A 15,200-nucleotide genomic window follows, 5' to 3' on the forward strand; every position below is an offset into this window, starting at 1 on the left:
TCTGAAAAGTGCTTTATAAATAAAGTGTACTTTAGTAGTTATTTCCAAGCGGTGTAAATCTTGTACTTTATATACTATTTTTTACAGATGTGACACAGGTGGCTCGGCAGTGTGTTTTAATTAGATTATGAAACAGATCAGAAAGGGAAGGATTTGATGTACAAAAAAAAGATCAAACAAACAATACCAAGTTTACCATAATAATACTAAATGCACGGCTGAATAATAATACAGCTTTACTTAACTCTGTCTCTTGCAATTTATATAGCACCACATCACATTCTATAAATATTCATATTCACTTAACATAACATAGAGGTTGATTGTGAAAAGAAGTTAGCAGTAACATGTCACATCTGTATAAAAAAAGAGCAAATATTGTCTCCTTTCAAAGAGTGTTATTCCTGCTGCTGCTGATGTTGTTGTTGATTTCCATCCTGGCGACCAGTTCGGTCACGAGCTGCTGCAGCGTGTGTGAGCGCTGCCGGCCCACCTCCAGAACGCCCTGGTGGTCCACGCTCTCCGGGTCCTCGTAGCTCTTCACCACCTGCCGCAAACACAATCGAGTCAAACTTAAAGCACCACCCTGTTGTGTGTTTGTGTGTTTACCTTGTTAGTGATGAGAGATAAGCCAAAGACCCTCAAGCCACAGTGGGTCGCTATCACCACTTCTGGAGCAGTACTCATCCCTGGAAACAGATGACACCATGCATGTTTAAAAAAAAAAAGAAAAGAAAAAAAGTCACATGATTATTATTTAAATATAGTACATTCAAATAAACATGGTAATAAGGTGCATTTAAGATGCACAGACAGTTGAATGTGGCGTAAATATGGTATATAAAATCCAAATGTGTGCCATACCGACAGCGTCCACCCCCAGTCGATGCAGCAGTCTGGCCTCAGCGATGGATTCAAAAGTGGGCCCCCCGACCATGGCGTACACCCCCTCCTGCGTGAGGTTGGCCACGCCCATCTGCTTTGCGATCTCCATGGCCAGTGAGCGCAGACCTTTGTCATAGCATCCCGACATGGCCGGGAAACGCGGCCCGAACCTGCAAAAAGAGCAAAAACATCAGCCAGAACACAACCGGGACCGAGATCGGCCCAGCAGCTCCACGTCCGCCTCACTTGTCGTCATTGGGTCCGTTCAGAGGGTTCAGACCCACCAAGCCGGGGAAGTTGATGTGGTCCTTGATGATCATGATGTCGCCGGGTCGCAGACCGTCAGCCAGTGAGCCGGCGGCGTTGGTCACGATCAAGGTGTCCACGCCCAGCAGCTTGAAGACTCGCACTGGAAATGTGGTCTGATGGGCGCAAAGGGGGAATTAGACCAGCACAGAATGTGAATATGATGAAATCAAAAATTGTACATCAGATGTGGGTCGATCATTATTAGCGCACAGGCCATTAAACATGATCTAATGGTACCTTAGTTGTGTACAGACAAATGTGATTTAAATATATAGACCAATTAATATGGTGTAGTGATATAAATATGGTGCATTATAGGTGAGTAGACCATGATCAGAACATGTAAATATGGTACATTCTGTGTATCATATTTACCATTTAATGTGGCCTAAATAGGATGAAAATATGGTATTATAGTGGAGGTGCTTGTAAATATGGTACAAAAAAGATATGCAGACCAAGAGACCATTGAATATAGTAGATATGATGGTACATTAGAGGTCTATAGACCAGGAAATATGGAATATTAAGGGGCACTGGCCGTAAAATATGATGTAAATATAGTACATTAGAGGTGTATTAGAGCATTGTGATGAATTTTAAACAGGGTTAGACAATACACACTGTACGTATGATGGCGTCAGTTTGAACCCACATGATATCATTTCCTAAAAGCCAAATCGTATTGGAATGAGAATGACTTGGACGCCAAACGGCTTCAAGCAGGGAGAGAACAAGAGCTGCATTGAACTGTCTGCAAAAATGTTGCATGTGACCAAAACACACACACACACACAAACACGCACGCACGCACGTGTGTGTGTAATCCACTCAGGTGACACGTTAGCATTAGCGCTTTAGCATCACAAGCACATTTGTTATGTAAACATTTTGCAGTTGCACGTCGAAGTGTGCGTGACAAAGAAAAACATTTGGCGGCAATTCAGTCAATTTTTGCACCCAGGCTTTCTTTTTTTTTAACATGAAACCATTGAACTCTTTTAAAACCCTAACCCTGTCTTGAAACCCTCATTTGAAAACATAACTCTAATTTGAAACTTAAACTCTGTCTTGAAACCATTTTCCAGGATTGGAAGTATAATTTGAACCCCAAGCTTGAAACCCTGAACATGACCTGAACTGAATTTGCAATAAAAGAAAAATAATAGAAAATAATAATAATAATAATAATAATAATAATAAAAAAATAGAATTTGCTTAATTTGCAATCCTTATCCTTGATCGGAACCCCAAACTAGCACTTAAATTGTAACCCTAATTATATCACGAAACCCTCACCGTGGCTTGAAATCAATATTTGAAACCCTAACCCCTGTTTCAAAAACACTAACCGAAACTTGAAACTACTTTGAAACCTTTTTTTGAAAACTTAATCCTGGATTGTAAAAATTGTAAAAAAAATAAATAAATAAAAAGTACCATGACAATCTAAACGATTATTAATGAAAGCCTTCTAAACATTTGTCCTTCAAAACGTATTAAGAGCAATCTCCTGTTTTGGGACGAGAGCGGGGGGGGTAGACGAGGCAGTAAAACAGGCTCCAATCCTCGGCAAAGCATCACTATAACAAACAAGCTGCTTCATGAATGCTTATTGTATTTTGTGGCGAGTGTATGGCCTTACCTTACATAGTGAGTGCCCTTCGTACATGTGGAATCGACCCTGCATGCACACACACGTTTTCCCCTTCAGCTCCCCGAAAACAAGACGGCCGGCGTGACCTTGAACTGCGAGTCCACAAGGGCACCGTCATCATTAACACAACAACCCCAAATTTTTCGATCCGGGCTTACCCGTGCTTTGCGGGAAACCCGGGATGTCGGCGTAGGGGAAGGAATCCTGGCACTTGAGGGCATCGGCCAGCACGCCCAAACCCGAACCGCAGATGATGGCCACTTGGGGGCGATGTTTGGTTTGGGACTTCAGCCAGTCCGCCGACTTCTGGTATTCATCGTGGCTGATATGACACCAACGCCGAGGGAGGAGTCCATTCAGTGGTTCGACATAATAAATATCTATATTATATTCAAGTCGCTATACTTTACTCAAATATTGCATTTTCAGACAAATTGTTTACTTTTACTCTTCATATATCTCTACATTGGACTTCCTACTTTGTCAAAGTAGGCTGAACCTCAACTTGAAACCCTAACCATCGTTTGAAACCCTGATTGGAAACGCCAACTCTGACTTGAAACTTGAAAGCATCCATTTTGCTTTACCATTCTCCGATTGTTGTGATGGTTCTCGTCATGATTAACGTGTGCTGCCGTCGCCCCTCCCTGTCCTTTCTTTGCCGTGTGTGGCAGTGGTGGCATTTCCTTCAGGCCATGCCGTGCGCGCAGGTCACACAGTAAGCGTCACGGGAGCGACGTCGTTAAATAGAGGTCAAAGTGAGGCGTGGCCATGTGATCCACTGTTTTCAAACTGTAATTTGAAAGTCTAAACTTTTATTTAAAACTTTTTTTAACATGAAACCCTAAGCTTGGCTTGATAACCTATTTTTGAAACCTAAAACCATTGCTTGAAATAAATGTAATACAGTAATTAGTTTTGAGAATCTTAACTTTTTTGAAACCCTCCTTTGACACCATAATTCTGGCTTGAACCCCTAATGAACAAATCCCAACTTCTTTGACACCCTAACTTTGGCCTGACACCACAATTTGACACTCTAAGCCTTGTTTTTAGCCCAAATCCTATTTTGAAAACCAACCCCGAAGCAACACCTTAACACTGGCTTTAACCCTAAAACGAAACCTAAACCCAACTTGAAATCCTACCTTGAAAGCCTAACACTGGCTTAAGATCGTACTTTAAAATGTTAATATTTGAACACCTTGCTTGTGCCGTTAAATATTTAATAACGGCAATAGTTTGCATTGCACAACAACAGTTGCAATCGAAATGAGTCATGAAAAAAAAAATCAGTTTTCCCTTACCTGATCTGTTCTTTGCTGTGCATGATGGTTGATGCTTGACGCCGCGGCGTGTGTGTATCCGGCCGGGTCCCATCAGCCTCCATATAAACGGGTCACATGCATCTGATTGGCCAACAAGCGCTCCATTCATCAGCGGCAACCAATGAATGAAAGCGCAATGTGTGTGTGTGTGGATTCCGATCTAAACGAGAGTGTGGGAGCGTGTTGTGGTTTTACTACAGAGCTAATCAATTTACACACACAGGCACTCAAATGATAAGAATCATGATGCTGCTTATCAATTGTCAAATCAATATCATGTATTGTGATATGTATCAATACAGTTTAGAGGTTCTGGGAAATCTGATTTGTTTCCTAACTTCTTCTATAAAAAAAGAATCGTCAGCAGATGGATTTTGTCTTTTGTCGGGTAGTGTGTGAGCTGGCGTCTGACTTTGGCTTGAAACCCCAACTGTGTCTTGAAACTCCAGCCTTGGTTTGATGCCCTAACTGAAAAACCCTCACAATAGTTTGAAACCCTAATTTGAACCTTGAAAATAAAGCCCTAACCCTGGCTCAAAACCACAATTTGAAACTCTATCCCTGAAACCACAGCCTTGGAGTGAAACCATAACTTGCCACCGTAGCCCTGGCTTCTTCCTAATTTGAAACCCTAATCCAGATGTGAAAACCTAAACCAGGCTTGACAAATCTTCTTTGAAAGCCAAACCCAGATTTAGACATTTGAAAACCGAACACTGACATCAAATCGTAATTGCAAAGCCGAAATGGAAACCCTGACTTTGTTTTGATACTTAATGTTTACCCCTGCTCTGTTTTGATACGTTAACTCCAAACTCTAACCACGCTTGAAACGCTAACCCTGGCTTGAAGACCTTACCCAGATTTGAAAACCTGAATTTAAAACCTCAAATTTGGTGTGAAATCCAAGTTTAACACTAACCCTGATTTAAAACCCTAACACAGATGTGAAACGCAAATTTGAACCCTATCTTGCTAAACTATTTTGGGCTTGAGATCCTTCCTTGACATTCAATTTGAAACCTTAACCTGAACCCTAATTTGAAAACCCCAACAGAGACATGAAACCCTAAAATGACACCCTAACCTTTTTTCAATCCCATAATTTAAAGCCCAAATCCCGTGGATCCGCATCGGTTTGTCGATTTGCCGCAACTCCAGGCGGGACGTTGCCCTCGTCCTCCTCACGCAGTCGGCTAGACGTTAGATTCCCGGCTGCGTGGTTGAGTTTGCGGGTTTGCTGTAGAACTCGGTATCAGCTACTCTGGCTACTTCCAACATTCCAAAAACATGTCAACCTTCACTTCGTAATCATGGCGGTGTGAGCATCAGCTGCGTTGGCGACACGTGCCAGCGCCGTAGTTAACGAGAGGCATCTGGGACGAGATTGCGGCCGTCTCATGACTGCTAACACGCTAACGCGCTAACGCACTGCACATGCTGCTGGGATCAGCTGACCTGACGCCAAGCTGACCTCAAACGTCTCACATAAAAATGACAAAGAAAAGTTGATTCCATTCAAATCAACATGAACGCGACCACTGTGTGTTTTCATTGTGTTCATTTCCACTACTGCATATGCGTGTTATTCTAATAAGGTGTCAGTACAGTTTTGATTTACAGTATTTGAAGGAGTGTAGTATTGTAGTAAGCCCACAAGGAAGCTGATTAGCGGCTTAATGAGCTGAGCGCTGCAGGCGGTTACGTGGAAATTGAAGGCATCGCCTTAGGGAGAAAAAAAGAGAAAAAGATGAAGAGAAGCACGTTTGACATTTAAGGATCACGTTATGTTACGTAAAAGGAAAATGCGATGCTTCCCAGTGAGCATTTGCGTTAATAATGTCAATGACACAATTCAATACTGCAGGGTATTCAATAACAGTAAAGAATGCTGTAAATCCAACAAAAAAACAACAATTCATGTTTCTATGCCACCTTAGTTTTATAAGTCATAGTTTTAAACCTTACCACTAAAAGGAGAAGTAAAAAAAAAAAAAAGTTCTTATATTATGTGCTCTATGTGGCCCACTAGTCTTAACACAAATTCAGATTTGTGAAATATGAATTAAGCAGTAAAATCCAGCCGTTTTTATCCATGTCCGGTTGCGGCCATTTTGCCACTTGCTGTCGATCGAAAATGACATCACACCGCTTTAAACTACATTCGAGGAAGGTGGGAAGTCCGACGAGGAAAAGGGCACCGAACGCCCCTTTGAACTGAGAGGTTCGAGTTGCGAAGTTGAAAAATAAAAAAGGTGCCCGACGTGACCAACAGGCTTCAACCTGACGTCACTTGAAAAAGGCCACTGCCAAGGAAACACAGAACGAAAATGGCAAAACATTTTACAAGATTAGAAACATATATTTGTCTTAATTCATAATCATTATTACTTTAAGTTAGTTAATTGAAATAATGTCACGTAACACAATATAATGTATACCATTGATTGCGTAAATCCCACCTTCCTCAAATGCAACATAAGTGCTCAGGTAACGACCCTCACGGCTTCTGTTTCGTGTGACCGTCAATGATCATCAAGAAAGAGCTTCTTGACCTTTATCTGTTCCTGTCACATGATGGCTTCCACTTTAAATTCTTCTTCTTTGGGCCTCATGTCCATCACAATGTGAACAATGTGAACTATGTGTGCCAGTCAGTGATTTATTTGGGATTGCTGGACGTATTGTCAGCATTCAGTCTTATTAACAAGCAAGTCGGAGGCATATACATCATTATGTCCTCACGTTGTTCTCATGCTGTCCTTAAATCAGCAATGAATTACAATTACAGTATGGGAACAACTTTTGTGGTCAATCGGAAAACAAAATAATAACTTTGGAACCTTAACCCTGGCTTAAAACCCCAACCCTGGCACAAACCCCTCTTTTAAACCCAAACCCAGGCATGAAACCTTACTGTGAAACCCTAACCCTAGTTTGAAACCCTAAACCTGAAATTTGAACACTACACACACTCAATTTTTCTTATTGTTATGTAAACAATCATACATTCCCGAGGTCCCTGAAGGGCAACGTTTACGTGACGGATGATAGAGCTGCGGGTGATTGGTGGAGAACCCGGAAGTGAGTGTTTAAAAAAAGAAAGTGGGCGCTTTGGCGAATACATACCGAACGAAGGCTTGTAGCCAATTTATGAGACAATGTCGGTCTTTGTAGGGTACGAGAAGCAGTAATCTCGTCCATAAATGTGAATAATAAAGACAAACAAACTGGGGTGTTTTAAGCCTTTCCTTCACTAATCGTTGAACGATGAAATCTGTCGCGTTGCATTCAGGGTCCCTCGTTAATTGTACATACCATTGGAAAGGTTAGTACTGTAAATGTTTTCAGTGCAAACCACGTGGTTATCACATGAAAACCGCTTGATGGTGTCGAGAAGTGGCCAAAAGTAAACCTACAGCTTTGGTGTCCTCTGGTGGTCGTGGATGGTGCTGCTTTGCTTAAATAAAAAAAAAAAAAATTAAGTCACCTTGCATCAATTTTTATCAACGTTTTTAAAAAAATAATTGTCGTATTACACCTCCCGTCCTCCTGGTGTGTTTCATAGACAGATTTCCTTTCTAATATTCGTTATTGGTGGGCAAACAGTTGCGATTAAAAAAGAAAAGAAAAACAACATAAATTATTAAAAGGAAGATTTATTTTAAAAATATGTATGTTAAAAATGCATGTAACTATTTTTAATAGTTTTGTCAAATGTTTTTTTTTTAAGTAATCAACCAATTAACATGTTATATTTGGAAAAAATGAACATAATTGATTAAATATATAGATTTTTTTGTATTTTTTTAAACAATTATTTCATAAAATAAATAAAAATGAAGGTGAATGTAAAATTGCTTATAAAATAAATAAATAAATCTACAATTTTTTATTTAGCTATTTTCATATTTTTTTTAAACAATAAATAAATAAATAAAACCAACCACAACCAATTAATAAAACAAATAGAATGTATTAATTCTATTTATATAAAAAAAAAATTACATTTGTTTATTTACAATAAATTAAAGATTTAATCAAATAAATAAAAAATATTAAATTATGGATAGGATATACAATTGTTGATTTCATAAATAAATTAATTATTGCATGATGTGAACAAAAAAAACAGCTAGTTTCCTTTTCCCCATGCAATATGTCCAAATCACATTGCTGCTATAATAATTGACATGTCCTGTCGTCCAAAGCCTGCGTGATGAAAACCTTTGACCTTTTGGGTCATATTTTTTTAATGATTATTTTATTCGAAAGTATTCAGAGTTCTTCACAAATTAATGTAGCTTGTATTATTTTAGCATATGAATTGCACCCAATATCAATATGGCGGCTAACTCACGAGCTATTGTGGCACTGTGGCGCTAATGATGTCATGCGGACACACGCATACACACGCATACACGCGCACACACATTCGTGAATGGAATGAGTCAATACTGTAACTCTTCTGCAATCACAGGCTGACTTCATCCTTCAACCTTCCCCGTGTGTGTGCGTGGTGTGTGTTGGTCAGCGTTGCGTGTTGATTGCACATCGTTACGACAGAAAGCAGCCTGATGGTGATGGAGGGAGCTAGAGTGTGTGTTTTATTTTGTTTTGTTTGTTTCAGTGGGAGATGAAGTGTGTGTCAGTGTGTGTGTGTGTGTGTGTGTGTGTGTGCGCGCGTGTGTGTGTAAAGGGTATTGCCCAAAGTTGCATTTGATGGGCATATAGCAGCAGAGCAATCACAGCATGGAACCACACGCACGCAAAAAAATGTTGCATTTATTGAACGTCTGTATTACTATTTTACGTTTGCGTGTTGATGAACATTTCGATGCTGTTTTTGACTCTACGCTCACCTTTGTGCGTTTCCATGGCAGCAACCCAGCTATCGATGCTGAATCTTGTCAATAAGATATATTTGTACATATTATGCAAAGCGTCTGGAAAGTAGCCGCAGTGCTTCGCTTTTTACACGTTGTCGTTGCAGATTTATTCCAAAAGTGGAATTACTTCATTTGTTTCCTCAAAAATGTAAAAGTCACGAAAAGTGAAGCGCTGTGGAAACTTTGTGCATCCGGAACTTCAACTTTATAAACATTTGCTTCTGTTACAGCAATATTCCCAGTTTTTTGGTCCTCAAAATTCCACATACAACAGCCTATAATTATTTTCAATATTGAATGAATATATCATTATTATTATAATTATTATTCATGATCTTATTAACCAAAGCGATGCAACGGCACCACCTACAGGGAAATGTTTGTCATTACAGTCGTTTACAAGCTTGAAACTCACAGACAAGCTTTGCGAGACCTTGCTTTCACACATCCACATTAAAAAAAAGCTTATTTGACGAAAATACTCGTCGATGGCAGTTCACGTTTGGATTCCAGCTGACAAACAGAAACGCAGCAGTGAATGAGTTGACTGAACAAGGCCATGTTTTAATTTGAAGTGTAATTTGTCTTTCCCGATCTGCTTGGGACACACACGAAAAAAATCATAAATGTCAAACCTGTTCAGTATTTCCTGACCACAATTGCAAACCTTAACATGACGACCAAATATACAAAAAGTCCAAGAAAAAGCAAACGCTGTGTTAGCGCTGGTCCTTTCGTGCTCGCTGGACTCAACTGCAACGTGCACGCGTACACACTGGCAGAGTATCTTCTTATATCACTTTTGCGTCATCCATGATGACCTCTGTTTGTGGGTATTAGCACACACACATACACGCGCACGCACACACGCGCGCGCGCACACACACAAACACACACACACACACACTCACACACAGTGGGCTGTCTGGGATTGTCTCTGTGATGAAACCGGCAGTAACTGTTGGCATGTCAACTCCATCCTCTGCGACATGGTGTGTGTGTGTGTGTGTGTGTGCGTGCGCGTGAGCTTGAGTATGTGTGTGTGTGTGTGTGTGTGTGTGGGCAACCTTTGACCCTCCAGCAATGCCTATCAACAACACTGTCATCAGTAAAACATTTACAAAACAGAAGCAGTGGCAAAGAGAGAGGCTGATATATTTTAGGATTCCCAGCGGATAACATCGGAACTGTGACAACAAAGTCAACCGGAGTGGAAACTGATTTTTTGTTACATTTGATTTGATTTCAATTCACTTCAATATTTCAACAATTCCCCACAGCATCGACTTGGAACATTGCCTCGATACAGTCCAAGTGCTGTCGTAGTCGGGGGGCATTTTTGTTTTTAAATACGAAACGCTGTGTGTGCGCTCATGAGTTTGTTAATAAAGTTACAACTGTAATTCAATGTATTTTCTACACTGACCTGCGTGGGACCCGTGATATGAATATTTTTAACTGAGGAAGAAAAACAGCAGGATTGGCTGGGAGTAAAAAAAGCAGATTGGGGAGTCTGTAAAATTGTGGTCCAGGATTGGAATAGAATCAATCGTGATTTGGATTATTTTGATTGTGGGTGTCCAAATTCACTCCGGTGTCAGCCTCTACGCTGAAAGGCCTTGAAATGGCCAAAATGATCCCAACATGGCCACTTTAAACCAAAATGGTGGCCAAACATGTTGTGTGGGGAATTTGTGCTCCTTAGAACAGATGAAGAGTGGGGATTCTTTTGGGAATGATGGGGAAAAAAACATCGTGAAAATGGAGAAGAAAAGGTCATCGGGTTCACAATTTGGCATGATAGGAAAGGATAACTTTGTTTATTCAATATATTTTAAAGTAGGGGAAAGTGACCACTACTACGTGACGGACATGTACCAAACTACATGTTGGCTTCAGGGGATGAAATTTCAAAAAAAAAATATATATATATATATATATATATAAATATAAAATCTTCAGAATAAGTTCATTGAACATTTTTGAGACTTTTTTTTCTTTCTGCGCCTACTTATTAGACACGTATTCCAAAAGTTATGCTGCAAAGTGAAACTGGCTTTGGGACTGAAATACAAAACAATAATCTTTAAAACACGTTCATCTTGAAAGACTCCTGGAATGCCGAAAATGATCCTAAAATAGCCGCTTCAAACCAAAATAGTAGACTTCCTGTGTGTTTTCAAGCATGTTTTTTTTTTTTAAACTGTTTTGTGCGTCTACTCAAAATAGATGCACCTGTCAGGGGCTTAAAAAAAAAATCTTTAAAAAAAAAAAGTTCATCTTAAAGGACTCCTGCATGCAAATTGCAAAAATGGTCCTATAACTTCAAACCAAAATGACAGAATTCCTGTTTTTAGACACGTATTTGAAACTTTATGTTGCAAAATGAAATTGAATTTGAAAAGAAAACCTTTAAAACCTCCTTAAAAAACGGCCACTTCAAACCAAAATCGAAGACTTCCTGTATGTTTTCAGACGCAGTTGATTGAGACTTTTTGTGCATCTACTCGTATAGACACATTTACTAAACCAAATGATGAAGTGAAACTGTCTTTGAGGGCTGAATAAAAAATTAAAAAAAAACTTCACTTTACCTTTTGGGTCAAGCTAATTTAGTGTTAAAGCCCAGCAGATGAAAAAAAAAACCCTGCATTGACACACGTCGCCCCTCTCCGTTGCAAATAACAAACAACATTTGCAATCATGTGCAATAAAGCGAGCCTGATGCTCCATCAGTGGAGTCTTGCAATGTTGCCACTTCGGGCTTTATTGAAAAGACGCGAGCGCGTGAGCAAGCCGGCGTCAGTCTTGACGCGTCTCCCCAGGTACGTTGCATCAGTCCTTCCTGGGTTCTGTCGTTACGTCCGCTGCCACTAAAGACTCATTAAGGAGCCAGACACACTCCAGCTTTGTCTTTTCGCCATCCTCGGCGACTGCCGGTCAGCCTGCCTCTGACACGCACGCACGCACGCACGCACGCACGCACGCACGCTCGCGCGCACTGATTGAGTGCAACCCGGGCAAGTGATATGCAAATGATGGATGTTTTCCCAATTAGGTCAGAACGCGCCTCCCCAGCACTACTTTGATGAGCCGATTCATTCTAATTACGAAACGATTCGGTCCAATTAACGGTACAGTTCACATCGTTATAAATGTTTTTTTTCTTCTTCCGTTTAGTCTTTTATGGCCGAAATCACAACCCCCCAGGTAATGTTGTTTTAGTTAATTAAAACAAAGAAATAATTAAAACTACAATTCAAAAAACATTTTCGTTAACAAAAACAAAACCAAACGAAAATGCTTTTTAAAAAAACGAAAACTGAAACTACATTTTATGTTTACAAAACTATCTAAAACTAACTATAATTAAAGTAAAAATGTCCTTAGTTTTTGTCTTTGGTAATTAATTTAATACATGAGCATTTGGGGATGATTTTTAAATGTGATTTAATCGGAATAAGGACGTTTGAAATTGTGTCGCACAGAAGTGACGATATCTAGCAGCAGCCAATAGAAAAGCACCTTCAGATGACATCACTCCTAGGTGACAATTTTGCCTGCTTGACTTTTGTCTGCTTTTGCATTTAATTCAGCCCAAACTCAACACTAGGTAAGAAATGCGTAGCAATTTTTATTTTACCTTGGTATTTATTAAATCTTGCACACACGTAATACACTTTTTTTTTTAAAATGAAAACTAATAATACAACTAAAACTAAAATAAAACTAAGAATTGTTTAAATAACTAAAACTAATAAAAACTAACAGAGCCACCCTGAAAACCAATTAAAAGTAACTAAAAAACAAAACTCAAAATGAAATAAAAACTAACTACAATGAAAATTCGAAAACTACAATAGCCCTGTCCCCAAAGAAAGTGTAATTGCTCAACCCCTACAGTAGGTGGAAGTAATGTGCTCTTTACAAGGAGTATTAGCTCCACTGCAGAAGTAGTGCACAGTATTTACAACCATTTTTACACAAATGATACTATTTATAGTCGTGGCAGAGAGTTTGAGAAAGAAAAATATTTTCTTCTTCCTCGGGGGCTAATAAAAAATAATTGAGAAGCATTGGCCTAATATTAGTCTACTGATGAGACGCCCAATGAAAGGTACTCTCGTTTTAACGTTTTAGCGGCGAACGCGCTTACTTACAGGAACAATTTGCTCACAGGGATGTTTTATCTTCTGCGCAGCCCGAGGCCTTCCTCAAAGCGCCCGGCGGGGGTGCGCCGGGGCGGGATGCCCTGGAGCTACAAAGACTAGAGAGCGGCACCGCAGGAAGTAGATTCAAATCACAGGAAGTGGCATTGGGTGGGGATCAAAGCAGCGCAGGTGGTGCAGTAATCCAGAGAATGAGCGTGCGCGTACGTACGTACGTGCGTGCGCGTGTGTGTCGCTCAGGCCATAGTTAAGTCAGACACTTGGCCTCTGATTTCATCACGTCGCTTATGAAAACGAGTCAAGTTTAACACGAACATGCGCACACACACGCACACACAGCGTACACACTGCTCCTCTGTTTCTTCAATATTTCATCATGTGGCATAAAAACACGCTAACCACGTGAAGATAACCTACTGTGAGTGTGTGTGTGTGAACAAGGCCAGCCAAACTTTGCCCAAAAGTCATGATTAATGCTTGTAGTAATTAATGAAAACAATATCAATACAAATAGTCAGATCACTAAACAAGGTGCAGACAACTTTAATTAATTTTCAAAAATCCTGACGACACTTTTTGAAGGACGCCTGGGAATTGCTAAAATGACCTTAAAATGGCCGCGTCAAACCAAAAAAGCACTTCCTGTGTTTCCAGGCATGCTTTATTGTGACTTTTTTGTGCAACCACTTATGATAGACACGCCTCTCACTTTCTCTCTCTCTATATATATATCAAGAAAAAGTTCAGCTTTGACGGCAGGTAGTCACACAATGGGGACGGCTTTTCTTCAAACCAAAATAGTCGACTTCAAGTGTCTTTTTGGGAGGAATAATGAAATTCATTTGTGATCGTGCCACGCCTTCCATGTTTTCGCCGCCATCTTTCTGCTACGGACACTTTGCGAACGTAGTTAGCCTGTGGTGGTGCTTGCAGCTAGTATCAGACCCAATGGGCCGATCGGCGCTTACCTTCCACAGCTGGGGTCTGCAGGTGGTCACCACTGAGTCCCGTGATTCGGGCTCTCACCGCTTGTCTCCCTCTGCTTTGCTTTTGCTAGCTTCTACCGTTAGCTACCCCTATTAGCCGCTCCAGCTAGTTTTTGCTAGCTTGCTCTTGTTAGCTGCTCCAGTGAGTTGCTAGCCACTCTTGCTCGCTGCTTCAAAATTGTTGCATTCTATTAGTTCACCACTAGGTGGCACTAAATAATACACACAAGTAATGAATACACACGATGAAGACACAGCAGGAACATCAAATGTTATCTTTTACATTATAACATGACATTAATGTATACAAATTACATTTAAGAAATAAAAATAATAATATGAGTGTGTGCATGTATGCAAATGTATGTGGTGAGGCTGCCTCAGAGACAGGGAGGAAGCCTAAAACCCAAGTGGCTTCGTTTCCTGTACTGGTTGCACATCCTGTCCGCGTTCAGCTGTCATCGTTCTTTTCCCTTTGTGGGAAATTGTCCACACCTTTGCCAATTTTTTTGTGACATTTTTTTTTAAAAATATGTTGGACCAAGGAGGGGCTTCACACCCAAGTGGGCACACCTTCACGTCATCCCATTTAACCCACGGTTGCAAAATTCTGAGGAGTGAGTGACTTCACGGGAATCCACGTGACTCAAGTGGAAATGTACAGGCTGTGGAACTTCAGAACTTGTTCGAAGTGTTTTATATAGTAATAGGAACACAAGAAGCATACAAATGATTAAAATGTCAAAATTGAATTCACCATTTAGTCATTATTTTTGTTGTACTTTTACTAAAACGGGTTTTCAACACTTGGCAATTCATAATAGTTTGCATGCATGCAAATGTACTGTACCTGCAAATATAAATGTCATATTCTTGTGTTCAATTCCTGTAATTAGGAAGTGTGGAAAAGGTCAAAATGGAAGCTGATGCAATTCGTTTTGTTAGTGAATATGACCACGTTATGCTAAATGCGTGAG

The 15,200-nt window shown here is 40.1% G+C and overlaps 1 protein-coding gene across 2 annotated transcripts; it reads right to left on the minus strand.

Annotated features, from left to right (window-relative positions):
* Positions 1–131: 131 nt before the first annotated feature.
* Positions 132–15,158, minus strand: LOC144057091 (purine nucleoside phosphorylase-like). 2 transcript variants are annotated; one of them, XM_077574342.1, is made up of 8 exons: positions 14,206–15,158; positions 4,159–4,260; positions 3,010–3,173; positions 2,840–2,943; positions 1,132–1,307; positions 865–1,055; positions 610–689; positions 132–547 (listed from the first exon to the last, which is right to left on the minus strand). In XM_077574342.1, the coding sequence occupies exons 2-8, from the start codon at positions 4,239–4,241 to the stop codon at positions 389–391; spliced, it is 957 nt and encodes a 318-aa protein (XP_077430468.1). In that variant the 5' UTR covers positions 4,242–4,260; positions 14,206–15,158; the 3' UTR covers positions 132–388. The 2 variants fall into 2 exon arrangements, with proteins under 2 accessions (XP_077430468.1, XP_077430470.1); XM_077574344.1 differs by lacking the exon at positions 14,206–15,158 and having other exon boundaries at positions 4,159–4,278.
* Positions 15,159–15,200: the final 42 nt, after the last annotated feature.

The sequence above is a fragment of the Vanacampus margaritifer genome, chromosome 8 (assembly GCF_051991255.1).
Source record: "Vanacampus margaritifer isolate UIUO_Vmar chromosome 8, RoL_Vmar_1.0, whole genome shotgun sequence".
Lineage (NCBI taxonomy): Eukaryota > Metazoa > Chordata > Actinopteri > Syngnathiformes > Syngnathidae > Vanacampus > Vanacampus margaritifer.

What these genes read in the sequence shown, in the direction of transcription:
- LOC144057091 (XM_077574342.1), bottom strand. Translation starts at nt 4,241, where the DNA reads ATGGAGGCTGATGGGACCCGGCCGGATACACACACGCCGCGGCGTCAA. An exon ending in CACAGCAAAGAACAGATCAG is followed by an intron (nt 3,174 to 4,158) that starts GTAAGGGAAAAC and finishes GTGTCATATCAG; the next exon opens with CCACGATGAATACCAGAAGT. An exon ending in AACGGACCCAATGACGACAA is followed by an intron (nt 1,056 to 1,131) that starts GTGAGGCGGACG and finishes CTCTTTTTGCAG; the next exon opens with GTTCGGGCCGCGTTTCCCGG.